This window comes from Panthera leo, chromosome A1 (assembly GCF_018350215.1).
Source record: "Panthera leo isolate Ple1 chromosome A1, P.leo_Ple1_pat1.1, whole genome shotgun sequence".
Taxonomy (NCBI): domain Eukaryota; kingdom Metazoa; phylum Chordata; class Mammalia; order Carnivora; family Felidae; genus Panthera; species Panthera leo.
The window spans coordinates 91,185,920-91,204,581 of record NC_056679.1 but is presented as its reverse complement, the minus strand read 5'-3'; the positions used below and the strand labels follow the sequence as shown (position 1 = coordinate 91,204,581).

Sequence of the window (18,662 nt, the reverse complement as noted above, 5' to 3'; positions counted from 1 at the left end):
CAATATTTCAATTTCTTTTAAGCAAATTATATACAATAAAAAAAAATGTAGGTTTTCACGACTCAACTCCATAACTTTATAAGGTTGTGATGGAAAGACCCAGATGGAATTACCCCCTCAGGCTCCTATATTCCAACACTATCCTGCCTACTCATCTCTTTGCTTGGAATCTTGGAATCTTAAACCAGCCAATCAAGAACCGTCTGATCATCATTAAGTAATCTGCCTGATAAACCCCTGCCATCTTCTGTAGGGAAAATAACCTTGCAATAACCAATCCAATTTTTGCCTAACTTCCTTGTTCTTTCTCCTTCCTGCCTATAAAAGTCTTTCATTTAGTACTGCTCCTTGGAGCTCCTGCTAGACAGGATGCTACCTGGTTCATGAATCATTGAATAAAGCCAGTAAAATCTTTAAAATCTACTCAGTTGTCTAAAAATTTTTTAAAAATATTTATTTATGTTTGAGAGAGACAGAGTGAGCAGGGGAGGGGCAGAGAGAGAGGGAGACACAGAATCTGAAGCAGGCTCCAGTGCTTGAACTCCTGAACGGGGAGATCATGACCTGAGCTGAAGTCAGCCGCTTAACCAACTGACTTGGTTGATGACTTAACCAAATGGCACCCCGGTTGATTTTTTTTTTTGTTTTAATACAGTGTTCATGTTGAGCATATAAGTCATAGGAGAACATACAGCAGACTCCATTTATATAAAGGTCAAAACCTTGCAAAAATAAACATTGTGGGACACAGATGTGGAGTACGCATCAAGCTAAGGGAGTGAAATGCTTAACACAATTTAGATAAGTGACAGGGGAGCATTGTGGACCAGGCTTCAAAAATTCTGGTCAAATCTCTTTTCAAGCAGAGTGTTGGGTATGTGGGTATTGGTTTCATTTTTTTTTTTTTTTAATGAATATAATTTATTGTCAGATTGGCTTACATACACACCCAGTGCTCATCCCCACAAGCGCCCTCCTCAAACAGTACCTATGCATACATTATCCTCGGGGTGTGCTACGTATTAACATAAAAATAATCATAGCTAGCCGGTGGAGGGGGAGCTGTGGCGCGCAGAGCCTCCTAAAGGCGTTTAAATTCAGGGTTTGTTTTTCAAATCACCTTGCTGGTCTAACAACACAAGCCTAGAAGCGGATTCAGGCAGCGGGCACTGCGAGGGGACCGCCCTATCCATCAGGTGCGCGCGCCCCCGCGTTGCAGACCCCTCGGACAGCGGGTCCCGGGGGCTCGCGCGGGGAGAGGGAACGTGCCTCTCCCGGGGGTCGCCCAGCCGCCTTCTGGGAGCTGTAGTCCGCGCGGGGCGGAGGCATGTCGGGAGTAGTAGTTCTAGGGTTCGCGGGGTTGCGGGACTGGTCCCGGCCTTTCTGGGGCTAGAGGCGCGGGTGATCTCGGTTACGCTGGGGCGGTGTGTAAGGAGCGGAGACTTCCCGGCTGCCTCTTCCTCGCAGCGGTGGAGCCAGCGTCTGTCCCGTCTGGGTGGGGAGTGCGGTGTCCGGCGGGGCCGCGCGCGGATACCGGGAGACGCCGCGCGGCCCGTGGGTCAGAGGTCGGCCGGGGCGGCGGTGCCTTGCGGGTGTCGTGGGCCGGGAAGACGCGGAGAGGAAGCGCCCTGCCAGGTGAGCTGGGGCGTGCCGGGACTGCTGTGGGCGGGGGCCTCCGGTGGCCGTCTGCCGAGAGACTTCTCAGTGAAGTAATACAAACAATAGCTCGCGCTGGCCGAGAACGAGGTGTGCCCGGCCGTGGTGTAGCGGCTTGGATGGATTAACTCATTTCATGCTTCTGCATGCATAGCCAGTAAGTTGACTGCACACTGCCCCCATTTTACAGATGAAGGAACTGAGGCACAATGGCCAGGTAATTTGCCACGTTTAGCTAAGACCCTGGACTGGAGCAAGGATTCCCTTCCTGCCCCTGTTACTTACCCATTTTTGTTTCTTTGTCAGGTCGCTGTGACTCCTTAAGTTCTCAGTCTCCCTCACATCTGCGAAATGGGGTAGCCATACATACGTTTTAGAGTCGTGAGGCTTAAAAATATATGAAAAGCACCCCAGATTCTGGAGTCTGTGAATACCTCTACAGCATCTTCCCTCCCCTGGCTGAGGTGCCCCAGCCCCAGATGACCCCCCGCCCCCCTTGCCCCCATACTCTGCTAGTTGAGCTCTCACGCTGGGCACTGCACCCTGGAGAGCCCTCTGCATGCAAACCCAGGCAGCCAGTGCAGGCAGCTGTGGCCAGGGTCCTTCTCTGACACCTGCCTGGCGGCTCCAGGCACACTCACCTTGCTCTCCCAGTTGGGATTTGTGTGTGACAAGGAGGGCTGTTTCCCGCCGTGGATGCTGTAAGAGGTGGCACCTGTGAGATTTGTGTGTAGGGGGGCCGACAAAGCAACAGTCTGGCATGCATCTTGTGCGAGAGGGAGTGTTTTAACCACATTACCTCTGGTGAGGTAGGGTAGGTCCAGATGCAGGGGGGCAAGAGGAGGAAAGTGTGCAGGTTGTGTTATTCCCTGGGGACCAGTGCAGCACTCCAGGCAGGGCCACTCAGGGAAGGCACCTGTGAGGCAGGAAGACAAGGCAGATGTGAGCAGGTGACTTGACTGTGGCTTCTTCGGGAAGGAAAGGGCTAGGTGGGGCAGGCGGGCTTAGGGTTGGCCGTCTGTATTTGAAAGTGGCAGCCTCCGGGAAATTCATGTTCATTGTGGATTTTACAGCGTGTACACTTTAAAGCTATCTAAGGACTCCAGGTATCTGTGGGTGAATCACAGTTTGCTTAGTCACAGCTAATAGACCTTAGGTGACCGTAAAGCATCAGTTTATAGCAGTTAGAAGTGTGGTTAATACAGGGAGATGGAGATGGGAGAATTGTCTTAGAGCTGTATTGGCTTGGTGAGCATGCATTTGCTTGGCTTGCATCATTTATGTGGTGCAGCTTTGCTGGGACCTGGTGGGCATTATGGGTGGTTGTAACTTCATCTCCCCAGGCCATCCTTGACACCAGAGTTCCTCATGACACCTTTTCCTCTCCAGATCTACCTTGTCAGCAGTCTACACTCCTCTTGCCAGGAAAACTGAGAAGGAAAGCATGGCTGTGGATTTGCTGCCCACCAAGGTGAAAGTAAGTGAAGATTGTCTTTCTCATGAATCGCTTTCTGGGTTTAGAGAGGGTGCACATGTTTCCATTCTTTGTCTGAGTACTTTTCTCTCCAACAAAACCTAGGGAATCCAGGGTTCTTTAAGTTTTCCCCAGGATCCAGGATTCATGGAGGGGCTGCTGAGGAATGTGCTTCCTCTGTCTCTATGTCACTCTTAATTCACCCTAAATCCAACTTCATGACCAAAGACTGAGGCAGCACTCGCTGAACATGTGCTTTGGGCTACAATAAGCGCTTGGTGGGGGCATGGTGTATTAGACAGTCTTTGTCTTCACAGAGGATACAGTCTTGCTTGGTGCAAAGACATAGAAGGACCAAAGACACCTTCAAAAAACACTGAGCACCGACTATGCACAGGATACTGTTCAGAGCACTGGGGTCACGAAGAGGAAAGAGGTTGTTTCTGTCTTCAGGGAGTTCATCGTATTGACCTCAGTTAGGAAATGATTAAAGGTCCAAGAGGAGTTAGGGAAAAGATCCTGGAAGTAGTGGGGTCATTTTGAGCTGATACTGAAGGCCAGAAGGAGTTCAGCTTAGCTTGGGCTCTGAGGCCAGCACTTGGGAGGACAGGGGGCTGGGAGCCGAGCACAGGTGTGACAGTAAACTGTCCAGATGTCTTCCTTATCCATCTGACTAATTATCTCTGTCTTCTCCTCTGAATCTTGTCCACTGGCTTTGATTTATTCACACTCCCCTCCTGGGCCCTTCTTGCTCTTTGCCCTTTTTAGATCCATTTTCTTTTTCTTTTTTTTAACATTTATTTATCTTTGAGAGAGAGACACACACAGAGTGTGAGCAGGGGAGAGGCAGAGAGAGAGGGAGACACAGAATCTGAAGCAGGCTCCAGGCTCTGAGCTGTCAGCACAGAGCCTGACGCGGGGCTTAAACCTATGAAACGTTGATATCATGACCTGAGCCAGTCAGAAGCTTAACCGAATGAGCCACCCAGGCACCCCTGAAAACTGTACATTTTCTCTTTATTCCTTGAACTTGAATTCCCATTCCACTTCCATATGTATTTTTAAAAAAATTTTTTAACGTTTATTTATTTTTGAGAGAGAGGGGCACACAGAGTGTGAGCAGAGGAGGGGCAGAAAGAGAGGGAGACACAGAATCTGAAGCAGGCTCCAGGCTCTGAGCTGTCAGCATAGAGCCTGACATGGGGCTCAAACTTAAAAACTGCGAGATCATGACCTGAGCCAAAGTCAGACGCTTAACCAACTGAGCCACCCAGGCGCCCCTCTTTTTGTTTTTAAACTTTATTTTTGCGAGAGAGTGGGGGAGAGGGGCAGAGAAAGAAGGAGAGAGAGAATCCCAAGCAGGCTCCATGCTGTCAGTGCATAGCCCTTTTCGGGGCTTGATCTCATGAACTGCAAGATCATGACCTGAGCCGAAATCAAGTGTCAGATGCTTAACCAGCTGAGCCACCCAGGTGCCCCTAAGATCCATTTTCATTACTTTAACCTGAAGATCTTTCCCAAATCTCTGTTCTCAGGCCTCAACTTTTCCCTAGAAACACAGTCTAGAACTCTTAGGAAATATTTCCACATGGAAGTCCCAGCTTTCCCCCAACGCCAGCTCCTGTTCCTTCCGTGGGTTTTCTGTTCTGCCAGCCCCAAAGCCTCTGTTTTCATTGACTGCTTTCCCCCAAAGTAGTGGTAGCCTACATGTTACAAATGTAGACTCTGGAACTTGAGTTCATAAGTTCACCTCCAAGCTGGGGTTGTGACCTTGGCAAGTTATTTTCTCTCTGTGTGCCTCATTTCCTCATTTGTAAGTGGGATTAATGACATACATACCTCGTTTGATCCATGTAACAGGACTGTTAATATCTGCATTTTACGGGTGAGGAAACTGAGGCACAGAGGAGCAAGTAACTTGACCAGGGTCTTCCAGCTAGCCTCGAACCCAGATAAGACCGTATATACATTAATGTTATGCTCTGAGAACTTAAGTATACGTAAAATTCTGAGAACAGTGCATGGTACATATTAAATCTCAGTAAATGCTGGCTGTTAACTACCATTATTATCATCATAAGCAGCAACAACATTATTTTAGGGCCTGCCAAATTGGTCTGCCTCTTGCCACTAGGCTGGACTTTGCTTTGATTCTCTAATTACAAGGAGATGTGTGTTGTGGGAAACCAAAATGTAAAGGCCAGCAAAATGAAGTGAAAGCAATACCCAGCCATCACCTGGGGTGCCCTCTGCCCACAGGTAGGGATTTTCACTGTGTGAGCTTTTCCCACACCTGCAAGCTTTTCTGAGAGACCCACTTGATTTCAGCTAAGGGAAGATGAAGAGGAGGATGTTTGCAACTCAGCGTTTTTTGTGAGTTTTTTTTGACCTCTAATTTACTGAAAACTGAAGATTTGAAAGCAGATAGAATAAAGAGTACTGTACTAAATACAGAGCATCAATATCTGAACGTCCATTGGCTTCTCATCAGAAACAAGGGCCAGAAAATGATCGAGTGGTGTTTTACATGAAAGAAAGAAACTGTGAACCCAGAATTCTATAACCAATGAAAATATTCTTTAAAAATTTTTTTTTAATGTTTTTATTTATTTTTGAAGGAGAGAGAGAGACAGCATGAGCGGGGGAGGAGCAGAGAGAGAGAGGGAGACACAGAATCCGAAACAGGCTCCAGGCTTTAAGCTGTCAGCACAGAGCCCGATGCAGGGCTCTAACCCACGAACTGTGAGATCATGACCTGAGCCGAAATCGGACGCTTAACCAACTGAGCCGCCCAGGCGCCCCACCAATGAAAATATTCTTTTAGAAGGAAGATGAAGTAGAGGCGCCTGGGTGATTCAGTCGGTTAAGCATCAGACTCTTGATTTTGGCTCAGGTCATGATCTCATAGTCGAGAGATTGAGCCCCGCGTTAGGCTCTGCGGTGAGGGTGTGGAGCCTGCTTGGGATTCTCTCCCTGTCATTCTTCCCCTGCCTCACTTGCTCGCTATCCCTATCTCTCAAATAAACTTAAAGAAAAAAGAGAAAGAAAAAGAATGAAGATGAAGTAAAGACATTTTCAGATAAATGAAAATGAACCTAAGTCATGGTCAGCAGGCCCACCCTGCAATATATGCTAAAGTATATGCTTGCTTCAAGCTGACAGGAAATAATGCCAGATGGGAGGTCTCACCTTAGGAAGGAAATAAAGAGCATTGGAACAGGAGGCCATGTGGATAAATGTAAATATATAAATACTTTTTCCTCTCAGTGTCTTTAAAATGCCTATGATTGGAGTGCCTGGGTGGCTCAGTCGGTTGAGCGAGCGTCTGACTTCGGATCAGGTCATGATCTCACGGTTGGTGGGTTCAAGCCCCCCCCCCCCCCCCCGCATGGGGCTCTGTGCTGGTAGCTCGGAGCCTGGAGCCTGCTTCAGATTCTATGTCTCCCTCTCTCTCTGCTCCTCCCCTGCTTGTGCTCTCTCCCTCTCTCTTTCTCTCTCTCTCTCAAAAATAAACATTAAAAAATAAATAAAAAAATAAAATGCCTATGATTGTTTAGAGCAAAAACATAATACTGTATCATGGGGTTTATAACGCAGGTGGAGGTAATACACATGACAGTTGTGGGTCTAGAGTTCATTTATGGTTGGACTCAAAAAGCTCTGTCTTTATCTCCAGAAAAGCTCTATCTTCATCTCTGGGGAGGGCCTGGATGGCTGATTTTTGACTCTGAGGCACAATAAAGGCAGCGGATATGCTGTTTAAGATCCCAGTGCCACTGGCTCCCCCTAGGGTGGTCATCTCAGGTGGTTGGGAGCTGGCCTACCTTGTTTGACAAGCCTTGCTTGACACACAAAAGGCCCCTGCTGAGCGTTTCCCCTTTAAGTCCTTCTGATTCAAAGTTCCTCCTACAGATCCAGGGACAAGGCCTAGGCTGTGTGTGCAAGGACAGGGAGATTGCACATGGAACATGTCTCCATCCTCCAGGGCTTCGCTGCACTCTCTCTGTCTTGTTGCACTTGTACCTGTTGCCTCCCATGAGCGTGCTTGGTGAGGTCTGGTGAGTCCTGCCAGCTCTCTGAACAGGGAGCGTCTTTTTAACAACGATAGCATGAAGAAGGGGTGGTGTTCCCATACACTTGCAAGTTCTTGCGTTCTGTGTGAAATCAGATATTCGCTCTAATAGACTATAAAGAACTAAGGATGTATGTTATAATTCTCAGAGCAACCACTAAAAATGCAAAGAGGTGGGGCGCCTGGCTAGCTCAGGCAGAGGAGCCTGAGACTCTTGATCTTGGGGGTATGAGTTCGAGCCCCACGCTGAGTGTAGTGATTACTTAAAAATTTTTTTTTTAAATCTTTAAAAAAAATGCAAAGAGGTATAGCTGAAAAGTCAATACATAAAATGGAATGTAAACAATTTCAAAACAGGGACGCTTAGCTGGCTCAGTCGCTTGAGCATCCGATTCTTGATTTCAGCTCAGGTCATGATCCCAGGGTCATGAGATAAAGCCCCACATAGCTCCATGCTGAGTGTGAATCCTGCTTGAGATTCTCTCTTTCTCTCTCTCTCTCTCTCTCTCTCTCTCTTTCTCTCTCTTTCTCTGCTCCCCCCCACACGTGCACTTTCTCTCTCTCCAAAAAATACAAAAATTAAAAATTTCGGAATAAATGCACACACCCTGTAAACAATGTCAGCCTACTGGAAGGGTAGAGAGTAATAAGCAAAAAATTGCTTTTCTGCTCTTCCACAAACACGAAAGAATAATCAGGGTGGACAGCTTGTTGTATTCTTCCAAATACTTTTGTGTGCACATATATGTATATACCAGATCCATCTGGATAATCAGGATCTTCTCATCTCAAAAATAAAATCCTTAAGAAGATCTTCAGGGTCCTTTTAGTCATATATATAACATTCACAGGTTTTGTTACTCAGCCTACCACAACCATTGGCTTACAAATAAAGTTTCCAGAAACATCTTTGAACAAATAACCCTACTCAGTTGTGTGAGGCTCTCTTATAGTGGACTCCTAACAGTAGAATCACAAGGTGAAAGCATACATATTCCTTTTTCATGCCTTACAGCTCCTTCATATAAGAGTTGATAATTGGCCAGCCTCTGATTTCTCTCATTTTGTGGATTAATGGAGTTCTCTTGGAAGAACTGACTTTCTCACAGTCCCTTTTGGCACGTGTATAGTCTTGCAGGTTCTTTGGGTCTTTTATTTACTTTTAATTTCTTTAAAATGTGTATTTTTAAGAGAGACCAAGAGCCAGTGGGGAAGGGACAGAGAGAGAGAGGGAGACTAAGAATCCCAAGGAAGCTCTGGGACCCCGGGTCTTTTAATTTCCATAGACAGTGGATACCCATGTGACAGTCTAGTTTAGTGGTCAGTCTGCCTGAATTCAGTTCCAATCTCTACCAGTTTCTAACAGGATTACCTTGGCAGGTAACTTAACCTCTCTGAGCTGCTTCTTCACTTGCAAAACAATTTAATTATAGTGTCTTCCTCATAGAATTTCTGTGAAACTTCGTGAAGATACTATGTTCAAAGTTCCTGTCAGTTCCTGACATACAAGTATTCAATAAACATAAGCTAATACTATTTTTATTACCATTTGCTTTTACATCTCAGAAATTCTTTTTTGTCTCGGTTCTACTAATGGCTTTTCCAGTTTTCTGGCATTGTTCTAAGTGTATTCTGATTTTTCCCCCCCCTTTCCTTTAATTTGGATTTTGAGTGAGAGGGAGGTGGATGTCTGTGCTCACTTGACAGATCCTAGCCTGGGATTTAAATTCCCTTTTGGCGGGGACTTGGCCTTTCTCCCCGACTTTGCCCTCACAACACCTGGTGGGTTCTCAGTAAATATTTGTATAATTGTCAATGGGGGGGGGTCCCAAAAGCAACATAAATAGTCCATTTGAAATATACTTAGAACCCTGGGACATCAGGGTTGTTTGTCGCACATCCCTGCGTCACCGGCGTTACCGAGTGGTGGAGAACTTGGTCCTGGGTGAGCAGGAATGGGTTTGCCATTACAGGAGTCTGTGACGTTCAGGGACGTGGCCGTGGTCTTCAGCCAGGACGAATGGCTGCGCCTGGACTCTGCGCAGAGAACCCTGTACCGGGAGGTGATGCTGGAGAACTATGGCACCCTGGTCTCGCTGGGTAAGGAGGCTCGTCTGTAAGGGAGAATCCGCTGCGGGAGCGCCTTAGAGCTGCCCCTGTGGGGTTCAGAGTCCGCAGTTTCTCCCCTAACGAGCCCCTGGGAAAGGAAGAGCCTCTGTGGAATTCAAGGCATGCATTTGTGTCCGGATGCCCTTCCTCTGCCTTCCTCCCACCTGCCTCCTGACCAGGGTGGTCCTCCTCCTGACCAGGGTGGTCCTCCTCCACTCACTGGGTCCTGTGGGGGGTCAAGGGGGAAGAGGGATAAGGCTGTGTTGTTTCTGAACCAAACCCACCCTCGATGTGCTGCGTGCCCCACCTCCCCAGGCTCCCTTCTCTGCCCTGTTGGCTCTGGTTTGTGAGCTCTGGACTTGCCCCATCTGCTCAAACTCCATTCCCTTCCCCACGAGCAGGGATTCCATCTTCGACGCCAAAGGTGATCTGCCGGTTGCAGCAAGGCGAGGATCCTTGCGTGGTGGAAAGGGAAACCCCTCAAGACGCCTGTCTGGGTGAGTGCGCGGCTGGGAACCGGGCACAGGGCGGGGTATATATGAGAGCAGGTCAGGAGGAGGCAGTGCTCTGAGAATTTTGCTGGAAGTGCTGAGCCAGGGCCCCCTCATGGGAAGTTCCTTGGTGATAATGGTTTTCTTTGCAGCAAAAGGCCCCTGAGTAGACCTCTTTCTTTGCTTAATGTGCCCCGCTTTCCCTCTTTCCTTCTCTGCCACTTCACCCACTTCCTTCTGCTGTCTTGGCCTCTTGATCTCCACGGTTTTCTTTCCATCTGCAATTACACATGACAGACTTGAAAAACTTTACACCTTCGGTTGCATCTTGAATTCTTTGTAATTTCTCTCACAACCCCATATTTCAGGGTGTTGTCAACGCTTCCGTGTCTCCGGTTTCTTAACTCAGCATTTCCCTTTTATGTCCCTGGAGACTGGGGTTGTCATGTCCCACTGTGAGAGTCAACCAGCTCCCCTGGACCTCTGTAGCTTTTCTGGTCCAGGGCTTGGCATGCTTTTCCCACAGTGGACCAGATGGTAAATATTTTGGCATTGGGGGCCACAGGTCTCTTTTGCAGCCCTTAAACTCCGCCATCTTAGTGCAAGGTAATGCAAGTGCAGACAGAGACAGTAAGTAGTCAACCCATAGGTGTGGCTGCCTTCTAGCACCAGAAGGAGGTATCAGCTGGAGTTGGCCCAGAGACCTGTAGTTTGTAGACTCCTCTTCTAGCCTAGTCTAAGCTCACTGGTCTTTATCATAAAACTGTAAGTTGTTGAAGTTAGAAGATCACTTGAAGACCGTCAAATTTAGATACCTCTCTTTATCATGGAAGAAACAGTGCATCAGAGGTTGTCAAACACTTTGCTGGCAGAGCTGGAAAAGCTGAAAAGCAGTGAGAAAAGCCTCGATCACCAGTGTCATTTCTGTTCACCGTGTGACACAGACTGGGCAATATTTTGTGGTTTGTGGTCTTTGTGGTTTGACCTTTATAATCTATGATTCTTGCCTTTATTGGCATGTTTTGTTTGCTCGTTGTCTTCACAAATACTTTTCACCTTTATTAAAATACAGTTTTCTAGGGGCACCTGGGTGGCTCAGTCAGTTAAGTGTCCAACTTCGGCTCAGGTCATGGTCTTATGGTTCATGAGTTCGAGCTCTGGGATTCTGTGTCTTCCTCTCTCTCTGCCTCTCGCCAACTCATGCACGTGTGCATGTGCACTCTCTCTTGAAAATAAAGAAACATTAAAAAAATTAAAAAAAAGAAAAGAAAATACAGTTTTATCCAAAGAAAGAGTTACTGAGTAGTACAGCCTAGCACATAAGATCATGATTTGACTTTGGACATTTCCTGATTTCATGTTACCCCTGCCACTGCTTCCAAGTGCTCTGAGCTACGGGGAAAGTTACCTACCTTCTCTGAGCCTTGTTCTCCTCTTTCGCCTTCTGGGCCATCAGCAGAGTGATTGATCTTTTCAAAACTCAGGTGTTATTCCCATACCTTAAGAGACCTTGTTGTTTCTCTCTTTATCCACGGAGTAAAGTAAAATTCCTTAATGTGACATTAAACCTACTTCGTAGCCTGTCTCCATGTTGCTTTATAGAAATCAGTGGCCACTTCCACTCTGGCTCCATGTTCTGGCCAAACCTGAACCCTCATTAACATTTGTGTGTCATTCCTTCTCGGGTTACTGCTTCCCCCTTGTCCACAGGAAACCTTAGATCCATCTGCCCCCCTCATCTGTGGGTTTTTCTTATTTTTTCCTGCTTCCCAGTCAGCATCCATTTTCCAGTCAGTCGCATTCATACAGCACTTTCTGCATGCCTTGAACATATCCATTACAGCATCTGTTGTAGTGAATTATAGTTATTCTCCTGTTATTTCTTTTCCTAATTGGATTGTGCATATTTAAGGAAGAAACCAGGTCTGTCTTTGAATTCTGTGCCTGTAGCATCAAATATACTGCCTTCACTTAATATTTTTTGAGTGTAATTGAACTGCCTTTATGATTAACTCAGTGCCAAGGAAGCTCAGATTTAAGTACTCAGTGCAACCAGACCATGGCAGCTATATCATTGTTCACCTTCCACTCTGTCCTCGTTCTTACCAAATAAGGCCACCGTTTCTTATTATTATCTGCCTAAGAACTTACAACCCCTCCTGTGACCTGTATTATTATTCTGAATTCTTCTGCCAGTTGTTCAGGAACTCTGTGTTTGGCTTTACCCTGTTATTCCAGGGGTGCCTGGGTGGCTCAGTCAGTTAAGCCTCTGACTTCGGCTTAGGTCATGAGCTCACAGCTCTGTGCTGACAGCTTGGAGCCTGGAGCCTGCTTCGGATTCTGTGTCTCCCTCTCTCTCTGCCCCTCCCCCTCTAGTGTGCTTGCTCTCTCGTGCGTGCACCCTGTCTCTCTCTCAAAAATAAATAAACATTAAAAAAAATTTTTTAAATGAATTCGAACCTGGATTTCCTCTTTTAGTCATTAAGCCCCTCCCCCCGCCCCCAAATAGGTTTACTTTCCCCACAGATGACTTTGATCAGGCCTTCTTTCTGTCTCATAGACTCCTCTTTTCATTTTCTACTGAAATCCATCCCCTCACTCTTTATTATCCAGCTTCCTTTATAGAACCACTCCTTGCTAATACTGTTGGTGTCGGTGTCTTGGTTCTCTGAACCTCACACCAACATTATACAGCCGAGGCTTCTCATATCAAGGAGAAATGAACCATTACTGTTTAATCATTTGTACGTTTCATATTATCATTGCTGATCATTCACTATTTGTTCAATAAATGACTGGGTTTCAGGAGTCTGTTATAAGAGGAGGGAATCCCTTTTCATTTTTGAGGTCACCTGCTCTTCATAATTTTTCCAACTAACTCTGCCCAGTTTTGTTGTTCTTTATGTTTATTTATTTTGAGAGAGAAAGAGAGCACAAGAAGGGGCGGGCAGAATTCCAAGCAGGGTTCGCACCATCAGTGCAGAGCCTAATGCCAGACTCAAACTCCTATACTGTGAGATCATGACCTGAGCCAAGATCAAGAGTCAGTTGCTTAACCGATTGCACCACCCACATGCTCCCATTATTTTTTTTATGCAAGACACTCTAATTGCATGCTTATCATGTGCACAGTAAGGAATTAACAAATAATGTTAATGTTTATAATGTTAATGTATAATATAGGTATGTAATATACATTATAGCATGTATAGTATATACATATATATACATAATATGTCTATATTAATATACACTAATAATGTACATTAACAATAATCAAGATATTCTCCTTGAACAAACACTTGAATTATTTTCAGACTTCGTGTATGTATATATGTTAAGTGATAGAATGTTTAAGTAAAATATGTTTTGGAAGAGAGAGAGAGAGACTGATTTAGGCTTTAGTCATTAAATTTCTTTAGAAAAATGAGATTAGAGTAGCCTAGTAAATTTCTGGATGGGCAGGGAATGTCATATTGTGACAAAGGATAAAAAGAGGGGAAGTACCCTGGTCAATCCTTTAACTTGCAAACTGTTAGGTTTTCCATTAACATCTTGAAGAAAAATCTATATTTTTATACAGATTTATAGCCTGTGTGCCTTTTTCCTCTTATTATTTAATTTTAATCATATATATTTTATTACTAAAACCTGATGGATTTTTATTAACCTAAATTTAAGTACATACAATTACCTAATTACACAGACCTAGTTTTAACCTATTTTCAATCATGGATTGATTAAAGAAAGCCAGATTTGAGCCCATAGTTCCATAGAATCAGCTCAAGCTGAATCGTTTCACTTAACATCATATCTGAGCTTGGGGCTTGGGCATATTTCAGAACTTTGGGGCATATTGACTCCACATTTCTTGTAAACTTTCATTTGTCTAAAGAGATTCTCACAGGGGTGCCTGGCTGGCTCAGTCAGTGGAGCATGAGACCTTTGATCTTGGGGTTGTGAGTTTGAGCCCCATGCTGGGTATAGAGATTACTTAAAAATAAAATCTTTAGGGGGCGCTTGGGTGACAGTCTGTTAAGTGTCCGACTTCGGCTCAGGTCATGATCTCGCGGTTCGTGAGTTTGAGCCCCACGTCAGGCTGTGTGTTGACAGCTCAGAGCCTGGAACCTGCTTCGGATTGTGTCTCCTTCTCTTTCTGCCCCTCCCTTACTCAAACTCTCTCTGTCACTCTCTCTCAAATAAATGAATAATCATTAAAAAAATTAAAACTTTAATAAATAATACAAATATAAAAATAAAAAGATTCCTACAAAAGGAGGTCAGTCTTCTGGTTGCAGGTTATTAGAAGAGATGACTGTATCTGTTTTTCCTCGTGATCAATTTGGAAGGGAAAAGTGGGGGCAGGGAGGTGTGAACAAAACTGTTATTCCTCCAATCACCAGGGATAGGTTGTTGCACGAGGCTGATTTATTCCATATTTTCCTCTTCTTTATAGTCAGCATCTTGAATTTAGATCAGAAATCCTCAATACAGTCATGCTTCAGGGCTGCTATAAGTTTGAAAACCTGAGCACCCTCTTATTAACAGACTGTTTCTCCTTTCACAGACTATGATACAAAATCATATTCACATACAGATTCACAAAATTTAAGGAAAACATCACAGATATTTTTAAATGATCACACCTAGAGTTTCAGCTATGGGCACTAACATCATAAAAGCCACATGTGAATAGAAAGAAGATACGGGTGCCTGGCTGACTCACTTGGAGGGGCACACAACTCTAAATCTTGGGCTTGTGAGTTTGAGCCCCATGTTGGGTGTAGAGATTATGCAAAAAAAAAAAAAAAATAGATAGATAGATAGATAGATGTGAGTTCGAGCCCCATGTTGGGTGTAGAGATTATGCAAAAATAAATAAATAAATAGATAGATAGATAGATAGATAGATAAGTAAGTAAGTAAGTAAACTTTAAAAAAAAAAAAAAGGAGAAAATAAAGACAAGTTACCTACCTCATGGCCCGGCATACAGAACAGGAAATGATACACTGAAATATGCCACAGTTTATTCAACTCGAGCTTAGGAGCTAACATTTTTCTGTAGCCTCATACTTTCAGCTCGACCTGTTCTCTCTGCCTCTACTTCTCTCAAGTCACAATGTCTTTGTTTCCAATGTTAATCTGTTCACTCTATTCTCCGACACCACTCCTTCCCCTGTTTACCACTCTTCCTTTCCATCCTATCCTGTTTTTCCCCAGTGGCAAGTCCATATTTGAGGTCAAAAGAGGTATAAAACCTCTTTTATTTATTTATTTTTTGAGAGAGAGAGCAGGGGAGAAGGGCAGAGAGAGAGGGATAGAGAGAATCTCAAGCAGGCTCCACTTTCAGTGCAGAGCCCGACATGGGGCTGGATCCCACAACCCTGGGATCATGACCTGAGTTGAAACCAAGAGTCGGACGTTCAGCTAACTGAGCCACCCAGCCGCCTCTCAGACCTCTTTTATATGTACTATCGCCAATTTTACTGTTCCACGGTTGCATGTTTCTCTCTTCCCGTAGAGGTGCCGTTAATGCTTCTGATCCACTCCAGGTTTCAAGACTTGGCCTGAAATGGAAGCCTCACCTCCCAGACAGGACATTTCTATAGAAGAAACATCTCAGGGAATAATAAAGAAAAAGCCCATTAAGTTTGGTCCCTGGGACATCGATTTTGGACAGACTTTGGAATTGGAGAGTGGAACAGAACAGGAGCAATGGAAGAAACCTCTTCAGCAAATCATGGCCTCACACAAAAAAACTGTGAGTGGAGATGTAAAGCAGACACGTCTTGAATTGGGGAAAGGCTTACTTATAAATACAATTCTTGTCACACAACAGAGTGTTCCTATAGAAAGGATACCCAATATACATTACACTTTTGGGAGAGATTTTAAACAGAATTTTGATCTAATGAGATGCATCCAGATTTACCCAGGAGAAAAACCTCATCTTTGTAATGAATGTGGGAAAAGCTTCAACCAGAGTCTCCATCTGATTGAACACCAGAGAATTCACACTGGTGAGAAACCCTACAGATGTAGTGAGTGTGGAAAACCCTTTAGCCACAGATCCTCCCTTCTTGCCCATCAGAGAATTCATACTGGAGAGAAACCTTACAAATGTAATGAATGTGAGAAGGCGTTTAGCAGCAGCTCGACCCTAATCAAACACCTGAGGGTGCACACCGGCGAGAAACCCTACCAGTGTAAGGAATGTGGTAAAGCCTTTAGCCAGTGTTCAACCCTCACTGTACATCAGAGGATTCATACTGGAGAGAAACTCTATAAATGTGCTGAATGTGAGAAGGCCTTCAATTGTAGAGCAAAACTTCACAGACACCAAAGAATCCACACAGGGGAGAAACCCTATAAATGCAGTGAATGTGGGAAAGGTTACAGCCAGTTTGCATCCCTGGCTGAACATCAGAAGCTTCATACTGGAGAACAGCTGTGTAAATGCTTGGAATGTGGGAGAACCTTCACACGCATCTCCACCCTTATTGAACACCAGCGAATTCATACTGGTCAGAAACCCTACCAGTGCAATGAATGTGGGAAAGCCTTCAACCAGTATTCATCCTTCAGTGAACATCGTAAAATTCACACCGGGGAAAAGCTTTACCCATGTGGAGAATGCGGGAAAGCCTTTGGTTGCAAATCCAACCTTTACAGGCATCAGAGAATTCACACTGGAGAGAAACCCTACCAGTGTAATCAGTGTGGGAAAGCCTTCAGCCAGTATTCATTCCTAACAGAGCACGAGAGGATCCATACTGGCGAGAAACTCTACAAGTGCATGGAGTGTGGGAAAGCCTACAGTTATAGATCAAACCTTTGTAGACACAAAAAAGTTCACACTAAGGAAAAACTCTATAAATGGAAGGAATATGGGAATCCTTTTATCTATAGCTCCTCCCTTACTCAGTATCAGAGATTTCTCAGAGATGATGAGTCCTGTGAAGTTTAATTCTTCTCTCAAATGATTCAAGACTCCTCACTGGAGAATAATAAATAGGGCACAGACTGCAGATCAGATAAAGATTTTTTTTTTTTACTTCAGGAGGAAATATGCTAGTTTCCACTAAGTCATGGTAAAATTGATCAATGGAATTATGAAGAGCACCGATTTGTCAAATTTTGTAAGAATCATTAAATATTAAATGCTAAGGTTACAAAGAACATATAATAATTTTTAAATTCATAGAAAAAATATAAAAGGCCTAACTTAAAAAAATAGTAAAAATAATGGAATGTGAGTTTTGTTTCTTTTTCTTTTTCTTTTTCTCTTTCTTTTTCACTTTCTTTTTCTTTTTCTTTTTTAGAGAGAGAGCATAAGTGGGGAAGAGGGGCGGTGGGGGGAGAGAGAGAGAGAGAATGGGAGAGAGAATCCCAAGCAGGCCCCACACCCAGTGCAGAGCCTGATGCAAGACTTGATCTCACAAATGTGAGATCATGACCTGAACTGAAAGCAAGAGTCGGACGCTTAACTGACTGAGCCACCCAGGCGCCCCTAAGTTTTGTTTCTTTCATTAGAGTTTATTCCCTAAGAGTAAGCTTCAGTATGAATTTTCTTTTAAAAATGGTCATTGAGTTAAAGTGAATAAGCGTGAGGCCATAATTTGCCAAAATGGCAGGCAAATACAGGACACACGCTTTTCCATGAAGAGAAGCTCAAGATAAAAAGGAATTCTTTAAATTCAAATTTTCACATGGAAAGAATCAAGCTCAATTTTTCATGAACTGTGTCACTGGCAGGTTATATATATAAATATTTATATATCTATACACATATGTGTACAAACATACATATGCACAAGCTTTGGAATATATGTATATTTTTTCCAAAAGTTTTTGATGATTAAAAAAACATGGTTTCATTAACCTAGAATTCAGTTTTGGAAATTGAAATTTTTCCCAAAGTGAGTCTCTTTTCCTTTTCCTTACATTATTTCTTAATTTGACATGACTTGACATTACTGAATAGTCTTAGGCTAGTATTATAGAAGGTGCAGTATATTGAGGCCAGTGGAGAGAATGTGATGCAAATACTCTGTTTTCTGTGGCAGAAGGTACGTATTTGCAGAATCTGACTACAGCTGGTAGCTCATTAGAGCCAGGTGGAATTTTAATTTAGTTTATTTATAACTAATAAAATTGAGCTTATTGGGCAGAGTTGAGACTAGAATCTAAGTTTCCAGCTCCTGTTTTCTGTGACAATTACAGGTATGAATTACAATAATTCACTTCCGATCTCACGTCCCGAGAGTATGACTTACTGTTTGTTTTGTAAACTGGTTTGGCACAACAACAGTAATTTCATCAGTTTTATTTCTGTGTTTGACAGGTTCTTCCTAACTGCAGTCCTGTTAATTGGCTTACAGTCATGCCTTTGTTTTTCTTATGTGTCCCTAATTACACCTGCTTTTGTAATCACTGTACATAAGTCCTCAAACCCAGCTGAGGTCCAGATAGTGAAATTGCTTTTCGATTTTCACATACAAGACTGCCTTTTCATTTGTTTTTGTTATACGTCTTTTGTGTAAAGTGATAAGTGAATATTTAATTATTAAACCTTCTAGTCATCGGTTAAAATTGGGTATCCAAATATTTTCCATATTTTTGAGATACATTTCATTTTCCCTGTGCCTCCTTCCCACAATTTTATATTTCAGTTTCACAGTTGGTATCATTTAAAAAACTGTCCTAATAAAAGTAGCTAGAACCGTCTGTCTGAGAAAGGTTTTAGAATTAAATGCAGACATTCAGCATAGTGTACTTCTTGACCTGTCTTAGCTCATTAGAAAATCTCTCTTTATATATTTATGTATATTTGTTAGGAAATGAGCTTTCATAAAGACT

At 43.9% G+C, this 18,662-nt stretch overlaps 1 protein-coding gene across 2 annotated transcripts; it reads left to right on the top strand.

Annotated features, from left to right (window-relative positions):
- The first annotated feature begins 1,381 nt into the window (after nucleotides 1-1,381).
- On the top strand, nucleotides 1,382-17,017 carry ZNF354C (zinc finger protein 354C). Of its 2 annotated transcripts, none has more exons than XM_042932801.1 (5): nucleotides 1,382-1,635; nucleotides 3,046-3,133; nucleotides 9,176-9,302; nucleotides 9,713-9,808; nucleotides 15,356-17,017. In XM_042932801.1, the coding sequence occupies exons 2-5, from the start codon at nucleotides 3,101-3,103 to the stop codon at nucleotides 16,768-16,770; spliced, it is 1,671 nt and encodes a 556-aa protein (XP_042788735.1). In that variant the 5' UTR covers nucleotides 1,382-1,635; nucleotides 3,046-3,100; the 3' UTR covers nucleotides 16,771-17,017. The 2 variants fall into 2 exon arrangements, with proteins under 2 accessions (XP_042788735.1, XP_042788745.1); XM_042932811.1 differs by lacking the exon at nucleotides 1,382-1,635 and adding an exon at nucleotides 7,043-7,188 and having other exon boundaries at nucleotides 3,069-3,133.
- The last annotated feature ends 1,645 nt before the right edge of the window (nucleotides 17,018-18,662 follow it).

What these genes read in the sequence shown, in the direction of transcription:
- ZNF354C (XM_042932801.1), top strand. Translation starts at nt 3,101, where the DNA reads ATGGCTGTGGATTTGCTGCCCACCAAGGTGAAA. An exon ending in TGCTGCCCACCAAGGTGAAA is followed by an intron (nt 3,134 to 9,175) that starts GTAAGTGAAGAT and finishes TTGCCATTACAG; the next exon opens with GAGTCTGTGACGTTCAGGGA. An exon ending in CCCTCAAGACGCCTGTCTGG is followed by an intron (nt 9,809 to 15,355) that starts GTGAGTGCGCGG and finishes GATCCACTCCAG; the next exon opens with GTTTCAAGACTTGGCCTGAA.